This window comes from Saccopteryx leptura, chromosome 2 (genome assembly GCF_036850995.1).
Source record: "Saccopteryx leptura isolate mSacLep1 chromosome 2, mSacLep1_pri_phased_curated, whole genome shotgun sequence".
In the NCBI taxonomy this organism is placed as follows: Eukaryota; Metazoa; Chordata; class Mammalia; order Chiroptera; family Emballonuridae; genus Saccopteryx; species Saccopteryx leptura.
In genome coordinates, this window is record NC_089504.1 from 232084293 (window position 1) to 232099878 (window position 15586).

The 15586-nt window shown below is 46.2% G+C and overlaps 1 protein-coding gene across 4 annotated transcripts in view; it reads right to left on the bottom strand.

The window, feature by feature from the left end:
* Nucleotides 1–4468, bottom strand: part of NF2 (NF2, moesin-ezrin-radixin like (MERLIN) tumor suppressor) — a 77975-nt gene extending 73507 nt beyond the window's left edge. For all 4 annotated transcript variants that reach the window (XM_066370518.1, XM_066370515.1, XM_066370516.1 and 1 more), the window contains exon 1: nt 3866–4468. In XM_066370518.1, coding sequence (XP_066226615.1) covers nt 3866–3979 — 114 coding nt within the window. In that variant the 5' untranslated portion in view covers nt 3980–4468. The remainder of the gene's footprint in view (nt 1–3865) is intronic.
* Nucleotides 4469–15586: the final 11118 nt, after the last annotated feature.

Genomic DNA, 15586 nt, shown 5'->3' on the forward strand with positions numbered 1-15586 from the left:
ATAGAAAGAGAGACAAACAGGGACAGGCAGATAGGAAGAGAAGCATCAGTTCTTTGTTGCAGCATTTTAGTTGGTTGCTTTCTCATACGTGCCTTGACTGGGAGGCTCCAGCTGAGCCAGTGAGCACTTGCTCAGGCCAGTGACCATGGGGTCACGTCTATGATCCCACGCTCAAGCTAGCAACCCAGTGCTCAAGCCGGATGAGCCCATGCTCAAGCCGATGACCTCAGGGTTTTGAACCTGGGTACTTAGCATCCAAGGCCAACACTCTATCCACTGTGCTACCACCTGGTCAGGCTCATTTTCATTTTTGAAATGTCCTTTTCATTTATAGCCAACTATGATATATAGGATTCTCAGTTGATAAGTTTTTTCTTTGAGCACTTTAAATATGTTCGACTGAGAAGTCAGCTGTTGATCTTATTGGGGTTTTCTTGTAAGTGCAAAGTCATTTTTCTCTTGCTGCTTTCTCTTTTTTTGTGACAGAGACAGAGACAAAGAGGGACAGATAGGGACAGGCAGACTGGAAGGGAGAAAGATAAGCATCAATTCTTCATTGTGGCTCCTTAGTCTTCTTAGTTGTTCACTGATTGCTTTCTCATATGTGCTTTGACCAGAGCGGGGGGTGGGGGCTGCAGCAGAGTGAGTGACCTCTTGCTCAAGCCAACGAGCTTGGGCTCAAGCCAGCAACCTTGGGCTTCAAGCCAGCAACCTTTGGGCTCAAGCCAGAGACCATGGGATCAAGTCTATGATTCCATGCTCAAGCCAGTGATCCTGTGCTCAAGCTAGGTGAGCCCGTTCCGGCAACCTCGGGGTTTTGAACCTAGGTCCTCAGCGTCCCAGTCTGAGGCTCTATCTGCTGCACCATCACCTGGTCAGGCTCTCTTGCTACTTTCAAGATTTTCTTCTTGTCTTTGACTTTCCATCATTTTTACAATATGTCTGTCTGTTTGTGACTCTCTTTCTGTTTATCCTCCTTGGAGTTCATTGAGCTTTCTGAATGTATATGTCATTGGTTTTCAATAAATTAGAAAGTTTCAGCCACTTAAAAAAAAATACTGTTTCTCTCTTCTCTCTGGTATTCCTATTACACATATTTGATGCATTTAATAAACTCTCCCATTTCTTTACAGCTCTGTACACTTTTTTCATTCTTTTTTCTATCTACTCTCTAATTTGCATAATTTCTATCAATCTGTTTTCAAGTACACTAATTCTTCTGCCAGTGCAAATCTACTTTGAGCCCCTCTAGAAAATTCTTTTTTAATTTCAGTCACTGTACTTTCCAACTCCAGAATTTTAATTTGGTTCTTTTAAATAATTCCTATCTCTTTATTGATATTCTCTATTTGATACAAAAATATCTTTATACCTTCCTTCACTTCCTTAATCATGCTTTCCTTTAGTTCTGTGAACATATTTATAATTTATACTACTTTAAAGTATTCTCATTAATTCTGACACCTGGTCACTTACACTTTTTGTTGCTAGGGTTTTTCCATTGTATGGGTCACATTCTTCCTTCCTTGTTTGCACGCTTCATAATTTTTTGTTGGAAATTAGACATTTTAGATAATACAGCAACTTGGGACTAGTGCTCCCCTCTCCAGCGCTTGCTGTAGTTGCTTATTTGTTTACAGAAACTGGTTGAACTGTTTTAGTGAAATCTACTTCTCTCCACAGTGCAAAGGCCTATGATGTTGCTCCTCAGGGAGGCACATCTTTGGGTATGCCTAAAGATTTTAGTAGGGGTCACTTTCTCTTTCCCTTATCACACCCAACTATTAAACTCCAGTAATTGTGGTATATTGTTCTATTATTTTAATAATGCTCTGGGACATAACTTGCTCTACAAAGTAATCCAATAATAAGTTGACCCTATTGAGGGAACAGTTTCTGAGATCAGTGTTTGATATTTGTTCTGAACCCAGGAGGGCTTTTTCTAGCTGTCATAATGATTCTCTTCAGCAAACTAGCTGGCCTACTAGGCTGTATCTTCATGCAATCTACAGATCCCCTTCCAACTGCCTTTCACCAAAACTCTACTGTTCTTGAGTACCACTAAGCATAAACTTCTCCATACTCTATTGCAAATAAAACCACTACCTTGACGAGAGATCAGAAACTAAAGCCTCTAAGCAAAATCTCTGAGCCCTAGATAGAAGTGGGAGGGGGAACATACCAGCCTGGGGGTCTTCTCAGTTTAATGCTCCTGGCTGGAACCACCAACTCATAAACTGAATGTGAGGCAAGAGTAATTGGGGCCCGTATTCTCAGTGTGCCACACCCAGGACATAGCCCAATTCCATAAATAGGAGCTGGGTGAAAGAAAGAAGCCCTTGCTCTGGTCCAATAGCTCTATTGGTTAGAGCATCATTCCAATACACATAGGTTGCTGATTTGACCCCTGGTCAGGGCATATACAGAAACAGACTGATGTTTATCTCTCTCTCTCTCTCTCTCTCATATACAGAAACAGACTGATGTTTCTTTCTCTCTCCCTCTCCCTCCCTTCTTCCTTTCCTCCCTCCCTCTATCTTCTCTCTAGATAGATGTTTCTTTGCTTGATGTTTGCACTTAGGACCATTTCCAGAGGGTTTAAATTATTGGGGGGTTTTCTTTGGTTTTTTTGTTTGTTTGTTTTAAGTGAGAGGAAGGGAGATAGAGAGACACACTCCCGCATCTGCCCCAACCAGGATCCACCCAGCAACCCTCATCTGGGGCTGATGATGCTCGAATCAGCAGAGCACTGACCAAACCAACTGACCCACTGACTGTGGGAGGGGAAAAGGGAGAGAAGGAGGAGACGGAGAGGGAGAGAAGCAGATGGTGGCTTCTCTTGTGTGCCTTGACCTGAGATCAAAGCCAGGATGTCCACATGGTGGGCTGACACTCTATCCACTGAGCAGACTGGCCAGGGCTAAATCATTGTTTTTTAAAAATGATTTTACAAAGAACCAGGTCAGTGGAGCTCCTCACACTATCATGCTGGCAGTTAATCCTGTCTAGAGCTGCTTTTGTGCTACAAGCGTAGAGCTGAAGAGTTAGTTGCAACTGAGACCTTATGGCCTGCAAAGCTGAAAATATTTATTATGTGGCTCTTCAGAGAAAAAGTTTGCCAACCCCTGACTTAAGTCACTGCTGCCAATGCTGCTGGTCCACAGACCACACTTTCAGTAGCAAGGGCGTAAAGTGCTTGAGAGACAGACAGTACTGTATTGGCTAAGAGCTTGATTCAAAACCAACTTCACCATTTACTGGATATATGGTGGGGTACCTACCACATTGGGTTGTTGTGAGAATCAAATGTATGAATGCCTGCCACTTCTAAAGTATTCAACAACTGATAACTGATCATTATGCAGACTGTATGGAAAATTTAAGAATAAGACACCAGCTCTTTCTCCAAAGTTCTTTCCTGAAAATTTAAGTTTTGGAAAAGGAAACAAGTATAGACTTTCCAATAAAACGAGATGTCTTTTAGTACCTGGGGTTTATAATATTATCTCATGAAGTAAAAACTAGAGCACTGGAGCTTAAGCCTGACACTGAGAACTAGAATTTGCTACCGCCTATGCTTCCAGCCCCTTGCAGTAACAATGAATGAAAACTTTCAGGAAGTGCTTCCAAATCCAAAAGCCCTATTTAAAAAGGCAGTATTTATCTTTAATATGAGGATTTGGGCCTAGATGGCTCCTTCCGGTTCTGGCCATCTCTGTCTATGACCAGAGAGTATACAAGTAGAATCTCTCAAGTCTCCACCTCGACTGTCACCCCAGCAGGGGCGCCCAGACTGGGGCCCGCGAGCGGGAATTCCGCCAGGCTCCCACATCGCTGCAGCCCATTGGGGCTGCCGGCCGGTTACCTCACAATTAAACTCCATCTCGGCGTCCATGGTGACGATCCGCACGGTGAATGTCTTGGGCTGCTTCCTCTTGAGTGAGCTGAAGCTCATGCGGGAAGCGATGGCCCCGGCCATGGTGCGGGGCTCAGGCCCGGGACTCTCGCGTCCCCGAGCCTGCGCTCTGGGACTGTTAGCCCCCCTGGAAGAGCTGCACAGGCCTCAGGGCCACCATGGTGTCCGGCCGACCGGCCCGAGAACTGTCTGGTCTGAGCCGGCCCCCAACGGCCAGCATGGGCCGGGAGGACCCTGCCCCGGGAGCGGAAAAGGGGAGTTGCGGGGCGGGCCCTGACGGCCGTGGGGAAGGAATGCGAGCGGGGATCGACGGGTTGGAACAGGCCCGGCGATCCGGGACTCGGGCCGGGGACGCTGGGGTCACCCGAGGACGGGGCCCCTAGACGGCGGTGGCCCAGATCCAACGAGCCTCTCAAGGCTGATGGAGGTCTCGGAGCTGCGCTGCAGCCAGGCGCGCACGTGCGCGCGTGGCTGTCACCGTCCTTGCTCCGCGCGCCCACGGGAAGAGTCCCCTCCCCGCAGCCCCCAGCTTGCTGCCCGCCCCGCCCTCAATCGCCGGATCACAACTCACAGCGCAACCTAACCAGCGGCTACTGCTCAGATGCAGCGATTGGCTTAGAACTCCAAGGAAGGCGGAACTGTCACTCTGTCCGCCTTCTTCAGAACGATTCCACCAATTGGAAGTTCCTCCCTACCTGGAGGCGCGGGCCTGGGCTCGGTGTTGACTGGCTATAGTGGCAGTCGTTACGAACGCTTTTGTTAGTGGGGGTACACCTACTCTAGCAAGACTGGTTGAGGCGGCGGATCCCGGCGCGCCTTTCCTGGGAAACCCTGTAGAGGCTGGCCCCAGGGCGCGCGAGTGAGGTTTCTTCCAGATACTTTCGGATCATGTGTGCCGAGTGTGGCGCCCCAGGGGATCGTGTAGCGGACACCTGGCGGATAATCCTCTTGGCACTTAACAATGATGACCTATACTGTCCTCAGTTTCTCAAACTTTAAAATCACTTGTGGAGGCGCTTAGGTTGTCGGCTCTCTCCCCCAGATCCTCCTGCTTCTCTTTAAGAGAAATAGTTATTACTACCGTGAAGAGTGTAATACTTGTACTTACTAAGTAGTATTGTTGAAGAATTTCAGCGAGATAATATAAAGCTTTAGAACGGTGGCTAGCACTTACTAGGTTGAATCCTGTACAACTGCTTTTTTTTTTTGGTAGATTCAAGACGGTCAGAATGAAAGCATTTCTCACTTTCTACTCTACGATTTCTATTTTCGAACCATATACGTGTATTGTTTATTTTTAAATGTCATCAAAGGCTTAATAGGGGTTTGTGTGAGGTCGGAGAACGTATTTTTTGTATTTAAAGAATCAATTCTATTTTTAAATAGCCCTTGAGGGTTGAATAGAGACAATTTCCTGTGTTTTAACTGAGCAGTAAGCACTCCATAAATATTAACCATCACCTCTCCTCCACAGAAGAGGAAACAGGCTCAGCATGACAGAACACTAGCTGGCTGTCATCCAGATAGTGAAAGGCAGAGCTAGGACTGGAATCCGGGACTAGCCGATACAGAGCCTGCCGGTATTACCACTGTACTGCCCTGCTTGCTTCTCTGTTTGCAGCTGCCAAGTTGCACCTGTTGCAGCCTCAAGAACCATGAACCACACAGTTCTGGGTATTCAGCAGGCACTTGCTAAAACTATACTAATAGCTTAAATCTAGTTCTTCTCCACGGCTCCCTGCCATGCCATGAAGCATCAGCCAGGCCCCAGGCTGGCACACTCAGAGAGGCTGCTGTTGGGGAACTTTATGTCCTGTCTAGTTCTGGTTCAATTCCCCAGTCAGGGCACATTTAGAAACAGATTGATGTTCCTGTCTCTCTCTCTTGCTCTCTTCCTTCCTCTCTCTAAAATTAAAAAAATAAATAAAAAAAATAAAATTAATACAATAAACATTAAAAAAATTCTCCCCACCAAACTTATTGTTTAGGAAAATATGGTCCTTGTGTGAGAGGGTCTTCATTTTCGTGGGTTCAGTTCTTTTTTGCAGGTGGAAAAATCAGGCTGGATTCTCCCATTGGCCCCCCACGGGGACAACAAATCAGGACTTTAACCAAGCCCAAGACTGCTGACAGAAAATAAGAGACTCTGGGAACCCACTGAGGAGTAGTAGCAAGTGGAGGTGGATCAGACAGCAGGAGCTTAAAGTGACATTGATGCCTGACCTGCAGTGGTGCAGTGGATAAAGCAACGACTTAGAACGCTGAGGTCACTGTTTCTAAGCCCCAGGCTTGCCTGGACAAGGCACTTGTGGGAGTTGTTGCTTCCTTCTCCTCTTCCTTTCTCTCTCTCTCTCTCTCTCTTTCTCTCTCCCCCTCTTTCCTTCTCTCTCTCCTGAATTCTCTCCCCTCTCTAAAATAAATAAATAAATAATCTTACCCAAAAAAGTGACACATTTGTGAGGGCTTACCCAACCAATTCCCCCTTTCTCTCTCACTCTCCCATTCTTTCTTGTCCTCCCTCCCTTCTGCCTTTCTCTCTCTGTCTTCTCTCCCTAAAATAAAGAAATAAAATGACATTGATGGCCAATAATAGCTCATTTTTTAAAAATTAATTTTAATGGGGTGACACTGATAAATCAGGGTACATATGTTCAGAGAAAACATCTCTAGGTTATTTTGACATTTGATTATGCTGCATTCCCATCACCCAAAGTCCAATTGTCTTCCGTCACCTTGTAACTGGTTTTCTTTGTGCTTCTCACCTCCCCCAACCCCCTCTCTCTCCTCCCCTCCATCCCATAACCCCCTATAATAGCTCATTTTTATGGAAAGCTTACTAGGTAGGTGCTAGGCACTGGGTTATTGGCCAAACATGCTGAATTTAAACGTTCCTGGGGTCACATCCAGGTAGATATGTGGGTTTGATCTCAAAAGGGAGTCTAGGCCCTGGCCGGTTGGCTCAATGGTAGAGCATCGGCCTGGCGTTCAGGAGTCCCAGGTTCAATTCCCGGCCAGGGCATACAGGAGAAGCGCCCATCTGCTTCTCCACCCCTCCCCCTCTCCTTCCTCTCTGTCTCTCACTTCCCCTCCCGCAGCCAAGGCTCCTTTGGAGCAAAGTGTGCCAGGGCGCTGAGGATGGCTCTGTGGCTTCTGCCTCAGGCACTAGAATGGCTCTGATTGTGGCAGAGCGACACCCCAGATGGGCAGAGCATCGCCCCCTGGTGGGCATGCCAGGTGGATCCTGGTCAGGTGCATGCCGGAGTCTGTCTGCCTCCCGGTTTACAACCTCAGAAAAATACAAAAAAGAAAAAAAAAAGGGAGTCTAGGGGCAGGAATAAAAATAGATGTGATGGAATATTAGCTGGCATTAAAAGTACTATGCATAGCCTGACCAGGCAGTGGCGCAGTGGATAGAGCCTCAGACTGAGACACGGAGGACCCAGGTTCGAGACCCCGAGGTTGCCAGTTTGAGTGTGGGCTCATTTGGTTTGAGCAAAGCTCACCAGCTTGGACCCAAGGTCGCTGGCTCGAGCAAGGGGTTACTCGGTCTGCTCTAGCCCCACAGTCAAGGCACATATGAGAAAGCAATCAATGAACAACTAAGGTGTCACAATGTGCAACAAAAAACTAATGATTGATGCATCTCAACTCTCGCCGTTCCTGTCTGTCCCTCTCTCTGACTCTCTCTCTCTGTCTCTGCAAAAAACAAAACAAAACAAAACAAAAAGTGCCATTCATAAAGCTGACTTCAAATATGCCCTTCTAGTCCCAAGATTAAAGCCAGCAGGGTAGCAAGGATAATTTAGAGGATGCCAAAGACTTGTTTTAAAGACATTTAGCAGGGCAGGGGGAGTGTCGTTCACAAAGAATAAACAGAGATGATAGTAGTACCTACCAGATAAGGATTTAAGAAGGAATAATTTAGGTAGAGCTCATTTAAAAAGATGTGGCATAAAAAAAAAAAAAAGATATGGCATCTAGACACTAGTTAATAACTATACTGCTCACAAAAATTAGGGGATATTTTATAGCTTTATATTCATTTTGAAATATCCTCTAATTTTTGTGAGCGTATATTTGTTGAATAAATAAATAAAGAACATGAGGGAACTCTATGGTCTCAACTATGGGAATAATATTAATAGCTACCATATAAGGCACCCTGCAAAGTGCTTTGCCTGCTTTGTTTTTTTTTTTAACAATTTGACACCATTTTTTAAAGATTTATTTATTTATTTTACAGAGAGAGGAGGTGGGGAGGTAGCGAGAAGTATCAACTCGTAGTTGCCGCACTTCAGTTGTTCATTGCTTGCTTGTTGCTTGTTGTATGTGCCTTGACCCAGCAAGCCCAGGATTTCAAAATGGCAACCTCAGCGTTCCAGGTTGACATTCTATCCACTGTGCCACCATAGGCCAGACATGCCTGTTTTCTTTTGATCTTTATCAAAATCCTACTTAGGCCTGGCCTGTGGTGGCGTAGTGGATAGAACGTCGACCTGGAATGCTGAGGTTGCTGGTTCAAAACCCTGGGCTTGCCGAGTCAAGGCACATACAACAAGCAACAAGCAATGAACTGAAGTGAAGCAACTATGAGTTGATACTTCTCGCTACCTCCCCCTCTCACTCTTCTCTCTGTAAAATCAATAAATAATATCTTTAAAAAACCCACCTATTTGGTAGGTGTTATATCCCTAGTTTACACTTAAGGAAACTGCTAAGACTGAAATGAGGTAATTTACCCAAGAACATAACTGGTAGAGATGCAGTTTGCAGTTTGGATCCAGTACTGTTTTAACCCAGATCTCACCTGACTTAACATTTAGTCTCTCTATTCTTGGAGAAGATAAGTGGTTGTCAAAGTGAAGTCACCTTCCCTCCAGAAGACATTTAGCAATATCTGTAGATTTTTTTATTTGTCATAACAGAGGGGTGCTGTTGTCCTCTATGTATCCTGTTGAACATCTCACAATTTCCCTCCCCAAACAGAGAATAATTCAGCCCAAAGTATCAATAATTCCAATGAAAAGAAATCCTGCTATAGAGCAATGATTCTTTCTTTTCTTTTTCTTTTTTTGACTAAAAAACACTCTACTGAGAGTGTAAAATTTAATTTTTTAAATTCATTTTAGAGAGGAGAGGGAGGGAAAGAGAGAGGGAGAGAAGGGGGGAAGGAGCAGAAAGCATCAACTCCCATATATGCCTTGACCAGGCACGCCCAGAGTTTTGAACTGGCGACCTCAGCATTCCAGGTTGATGCTTTATCCACTGTGCCACCACAGGTCAGACTCCATTGAGAGTCTGATGAAGCCAAAAGACTCTCTTTTTTTTTTTTTTTTTTTACAGAGACAGAGAGAGAGAGTCAGAGATAGGGAAAGACAGGAACGGAGAGAAATAAGAAGCATTAATCATTAGTTTTTCATTGCGACACCTTAGTTGTTCATTGATTGCTTTCTCATATGTGCCTTGACCGTGGGGCTAGAGCAGACCGAGTAACCCCTTGCTCGAGCCAGCGACCTTGGGTCCAAGCTGGTGAGCTTTGCTCAAACCAGATGAGCCCGCGCTCAAACTGGCAACCTTGGAGTCTCGAACCTGGGTTCTCTGCATCCCAGTCCGACGCTCTATCCACTGCGCCACCACCTGGTCAGGCAAAAAGACTCTCTTCTTAAAGGAATGCACACATGCACAAAATTTTACATATGACTTTAGGAAGTTCATGCAAAGACTTGTCCAAAGCACATCTGTAAACCCCAGATTAAATCAATTCATCCTACCGATTAAGTCAACTTGTCCTAGATCTGAATTGTGACCCCTTTGTCAAAAACTGGACTCTCATTTTTGGCCACTTGCAGAATTACTTTTATTGTACCTTGGCCCGAAACCAGTGTCCTGTACTGAGGATATTATAAGGAACTGCACTGAGGAAACCTGACTGGCTTTCCAGTAGAGATTTAGCTGACAGAGGTTCACATAGCATTCTTTCTTTGGAGACCCAAAAGAGAAATTTCTCACATTCCAGCATTTGTATTCTCATGGGAGATTCATTTGCTTTTTACTTTTTAAATAATTTTTACTGTTTTTCCTTTTTTAAAATAGGTAACTCACGTGTGTTATAAAAGAAAAGAAGTGCCTGACCTGTGGTGGTGCAGTGGATAAAGCGTCGACCTGGAAATGCTGAGGTCGCTGGTTCGAAACCCTGGGCTTGCCTGGTCAAGGCACATATGGGAGTTGATGCTTCCTGCTCCTCCCCCTTTCTCTCTCTCTCCCTCTCTCTCTCCTTTCTAAAATGAATAAAAAAATAAAATAAAATAAAAAGTTTAAAAAAAAAAAAAAAGAAGTTAAAAACTAGCAGTGTTTGTCTGACTGACTGGTGGTGATGCAGTGGATATAACGTTGACCTGGAACACTGAGGTCCCAGGTTCAACCCTGAGGCCACCAATTTGAGTGTGGGGTCACCGGCTTGAGCATGGGATCATCGACATAATCCCAAGGTCACTGGCTTGAGTCCAAAGGTCGCTGGCTTGAAGCCCAAGGTTGCTGGCTTGAAGCGCAAGGTCTCTGGCTTGAGCCCAAGGTCACTGGCTTGAGCAAGGAGACACTGGCTCAGCTTGAGCTCCCCCCCACTCAAGGCATCCATGAGAAGCAATCACTGAACAACTAAAGTGAAGCAACTACAAGTTGATGCTTCTCTCCTTCTCTCATTCCCTCTCTCCATTTCTATCTCTAAAATGAATTTTAAAAAATCTTTAAAAAAAAAATCTATGTTGTGAACTGCCTATGAGGCCATATAACAAGGAGCCCTGGATGGCCTCTGGGAGCAGAGACTGGTCCCTGGTCACTCTGACAGCGAGCAAGAAAACAGGGTGTTCACTCCTACAACTACAAGCAGCTGAATTCTGCCAATATCCTGAATGAGCTAGGAAAAGGATCCTGAGCTTCAGATGAGAACTGGGTGTGGTGACACTTTGCTGCCCTTTGAAACCCTGAGCAGGAATTCATGGCAGGCCATGCCTAGAATCCAGACCCTAGGTTCCAGACTGATTCCAGACCCATGAGATAAATGTAATTACCACTGAAATTGTGGTAATTTGTTACCTAGCAATAGAAAACTAAGCAGAAAGGATTATGCAATATTCATTTGCATAATCCATTGGCCCACTGCTTTTACATAGTACATATTATATTGTGATAAGCTAATTTTACACTTATTAAATATTCTATAATATAAGTTTCTAAGGACTACATATGATCCCATGTATGGATGTACATGTTTGGGTTTTTTTTCTCTTATACACACTGTGAACCATATGACCAATCTTGTTTTTCTCTTGGAGTTTGAAGCCCAGAGCCAAATTTGAATCAGCCTCCGGCAATAAATTGTGTCTAGTCTTGCTTATCTTTGTCCTCATCTTATTTTTCCTGCCCTTATTCCTCATTTTGCACGCTAACAAGTGTCTTTTACTACATAATGACGCAGTTTGGTCATTTTTTTCCCCCGCTACGGTGGCGCCGCCTTGTGGCAGCAGCATAAACACAGTTTATAATCCATTTCATCCCGAAGCTTTGAAATAGTTCCATACCTAATGAGTTAGAACGTTTTCTTTGTCTGACATTTACATGATTTCCAATTTATACACGGAGTGGCACTTTGTTAATGGTTTTATGTGGCACTGTGTCAAAGTCATATAATTTATATCTTCATATGATGCATACCAAGAAAGGCTGGGATTTGGCAGTGTGGCTAGTGCCCCAGCTGAGACAAAAAAGCTTTCTTGTCCCTGTCACTCCTGTTCGGGGTCCCATAGGACCTGGGCAATGCCATTCTGAGAGCAATTGGGCCCGAGCCTGAAAGACCATCAATAAGGAGCGGGTGACACTGTCAGAGCTGGGTAATTTGTCTCTTTGCTCTTCTGCAGCCCATTCAGTGATGATCTATTTGTCCTAGAGAATAGATGATGGCAGGTATGTCCATATTTTACACTTATGAACCTGCCTGCTCCTCTCCACCTGGCACTGCCCATCCGTCTTTGTCCCTGGCTCCTCTCATTTCATTTCACAAATTGGACAACAGGCCTTGGCAATGAATTATGAAGGCAGATTCCATGAAGGCAGTTTTGGAAAGGAAGGGAGGGAGACGAGATTGGTCAGCTTTCTGCAGAGAGGTGCGAGATGGACAGGTGCAGGAGAAAGAGATATCACAGACTCACAGATGGATGGGAAGGAACCTCAGAGAGAAAGGGGAAGAAGAGATCCCAGTACAGAAGACAGTGGTGCCGGGGAGGCCTGCTCATAGCTGAGTCTAATCCGAAAAATTAAGTTGGGCCTAGTGCAAAGCCTGATTATGGTAGCTGGGCTCCAGGATGGCTCCTGTGACTCTCAACTATTGATATTCACACCCTTGTAAAGCTTTCTTTACACAATAAGCAGGGCTGACAATGGGATATGCAGAAATGACAGAGTGTGACTTCCAAGGCCAGGTTATAAAATTTCCTGAAGTTTCTACCTTACTCTCTCTTGGATCACTTGCTTTGTGGGAAGCCAACTGCAATGTGAAGACCCCCAAGTAGTACCTGGAGAAGCCCATGTGGCAGGAAAATGAGGCCCCGGGACAACAATCAGCACTCATGTGCCAGGTATGTGAGCGCCCCACCTTGGAAGCTAATCCCACAGCTCCAGTCAAGCTTTCACAGCCCAAGCTGACATCTTAACTGTGACATTGAAGGACACCTAGAGCCAGAACCAGCCCAGCTAACCAATCACTCCTGAATTCCTGACCTATTTGGAATCATGTGAAATAATAAATGTTTATTGTTTCAAGCTGCTAAATTTTGGGGTAATTTGTTCCACAGTAATTGGAAATGGCTTGATTCCTTAGTTGGAATCATCCAACATCTATCTGGTCTGCTGCCCAGAATGCACGGTCCTTGGGGCAGGAACCCATTCAGACCAGCTGCTCAGTTAACTGGCATTGCATGTCACTGAGTGCCATTAGAGAGTCCTCTTTTTTTTTTTAACAGAAACAGAGAGAGAGTCAGAGAGAGGGATAGATAGGAACGGAGAGAAATGAGAAGCATCAATCATCAGTTTTTTGTTGCAATACCTTAGTTGTTCATTGATTGCTTTCTCATATGTGCCTTGACCGTGGGCCTTCAGCGGACCGAGTGACCCCTTGCTCGAGCCAGCGACCTTGAGTTTCAAACCTGGGTCCTCTGCATCCCAGTCCGACGCTCTATCCACTGCGCCACCACCTGGTCAGGTTAGAGAGTCCTCTTTTCAAGCAGAGTAAATGAAGTTAGCAAGGGAAAGATTCTGGGATGAAGTGAGTGTATATCCCAGGGAGAGAGAGAGGGCCACAATTAGGATGACTAAACCTTCCAGTTTCCCCAGGACAAGAAGAGTTTGCTAGAGTGGGGGACTTTCAGAGTTTTCAGAGACAGTTGTTCAAATTGGAATGAGTTGGTCACCTTGCAGAGTGGGGGTGGAGTTTTTTTTGTTTGTTTTTTGTATTTTCTGAAGTTGGAAACAGGGAGGCAGTCAGACAGACTCCCACATGCGCCCGACCGGGATCCACCCGGCATGCCCATCAGGGGTCGATGCTCTGCCCCTCTGGGGCGTTGCTCTGTTGCATCCAGAGCCATCCTAGCGCCTGAGGCAGAGGCCACAGAGCCATCCCCAGCGCCCAGGCCAACTTTGCTCCAATGGAGCCTTGGCTGTGGGAGGGGAAGAGAGAGACAGAGAGGAAGGAGAGGGGGAGGGGTGGAGAAGCAGATGGGTGCTTCTCCTGTGTGCCCTGGCTGGGAATCGAACCCGGGACTCCTGCACACCAGGCTGATGCTCTACCACTGAGCCAACTGGCCAGGGCTGGGGGTGGAGTTTTTGAAGCTGCATTACAAGTGAGCTGCCACACTGGTTCATGTGGCGTGGGGAAGGACACTCATTTCCCATTGCTCTGGGTCAGGGATGGAAGCATGTTTCTGGAGCTACCTAGTTTGATCCTCCTGCTACACTTGACTGGGGGGAGATGGAAAGCCCTCTTCGGAAATGCCTAGATTAGCATGAGGAGGCTGCAGATCAGCCCTCTCTCCTTCTCCTCAGCCAGAAAACACTAAGAATTTGATGAGGCCTCTCAATCTAGACCAGGAGGACCAGCATTTCCCTGTCCAAGGGTCCTGGCTTCCTGTGGCTTCATTGCTAAATGCTCTCTAGCACATGGCCAATGAACTTCTATGCAGACTCTGTTGGCATATCCAATGGCATGTCATCAAGGCTGCACACACAATTGTTAAAAAAAGAATTCCTTGTACTGAATGAGAAACTGCCTCCACATAATCTCCACCCTATAATTATTTTGAATTATTGTGCTGAACAATTCAGACCCATTTCTTCCTGGCAGCCCTTTCACATACTGTGCACACATTACTTCCTCTGCTTAACGTTCTCCTTGCCCTGATCCCTTCTCCTGGCACATTCTCCCTATTTATCCTTTAAAGCTAAGGTCCAGCCCTGGCCGGTTGGCTCAGTGGTAGAGCATTGGCCTGGCGTGCAGGAGTCCCAGGTTCGATTCCCAGCCAGGGCACATAGGAGAAGTGCCCATCTGCTTCTCCATGCCCCCCCTCTCCTTCCTCTCTGTCTCTCTCTTCCCCTCCCTCAGCCAAGGCTCCATTGGAGCAAAGATGGCCCGGGCGCTGAGGATGGCTCTGTGGCCTCTGCCTCAGGCGCTAGAATGGTTCTGGTTGCAACAGAGCAACGCCCCAGATGGGCGGAACATCACCCCCTGATGGGCATGCCGGGTGGATCCCGGTGGGGCGCATGCGGGAGTCTGTCTGACTGCCTTCCTGTTTCCAACTTCAGAAAAATACAAAAAAAAGAAAAGAAAAAAAAGCTAAGGTCCAAAGTCAGGCCTCTGGTGAGACCCAATAGTGGTGTTCACTTCTGCCTACCCACACTCAGATCCTAAGGGAAGGGCAGCTCCACCACATGACACCAGTGACATTTACTGCATCTCTATATAGCCTGAAGTGACTGTGACTGGGAACCCGCCAATCACAGACTTTCAGAATGAGGAGCTTACTCCCTTTTGGTCCCTCTGATAACTCCAAGGAGCCACTAGGCTCTCTGCCTCAGCTGAGGTCTGTGATCTGAGGAATGGTGGGCTGAGCAGGGATTAATTTGGAGGGCAGACAAAAGAGTGGGAGCCCAGAAGGCCCAGGCAGAGATAGTAAAGGGGGATGGAGAAAGACAAAGAGATGGTGAAGAGAAAGCGTCCCTGAGGCCCAAAGCCTTCCTTGTCTGTCAGTCTTAAATTGTTAGGGGGTTTGTTTCCTTAACAATGTGATAAACACGGCCTGTGGCTTCCCTCATCCTCAGAAAACACACAATTTCAAGGGCTTACTTTCATGCTCATTCTTCAGTGTTCAGTTAAGAACCCCTGATGTCATTGTTCAACGCTCCCATTTTACTGAAATGAACACTGAGGTCCAAAGTGAAGAAAGGGCTTCTTAAGGTCATAGAGTAAGTCAGTGGCAGAGCTTCAGGGGCTCAGGAGACAGAACCCCGATTGCCATCCAATGTCTGTGTAACTGGAGGATTCACGGCGGCAACTCCTACCTGGCCGGGCGCGGAAGGAGGCTGACTAGCCGAGGGGGCGGAGCTTCTTCACGCTTCGCCGCCGCG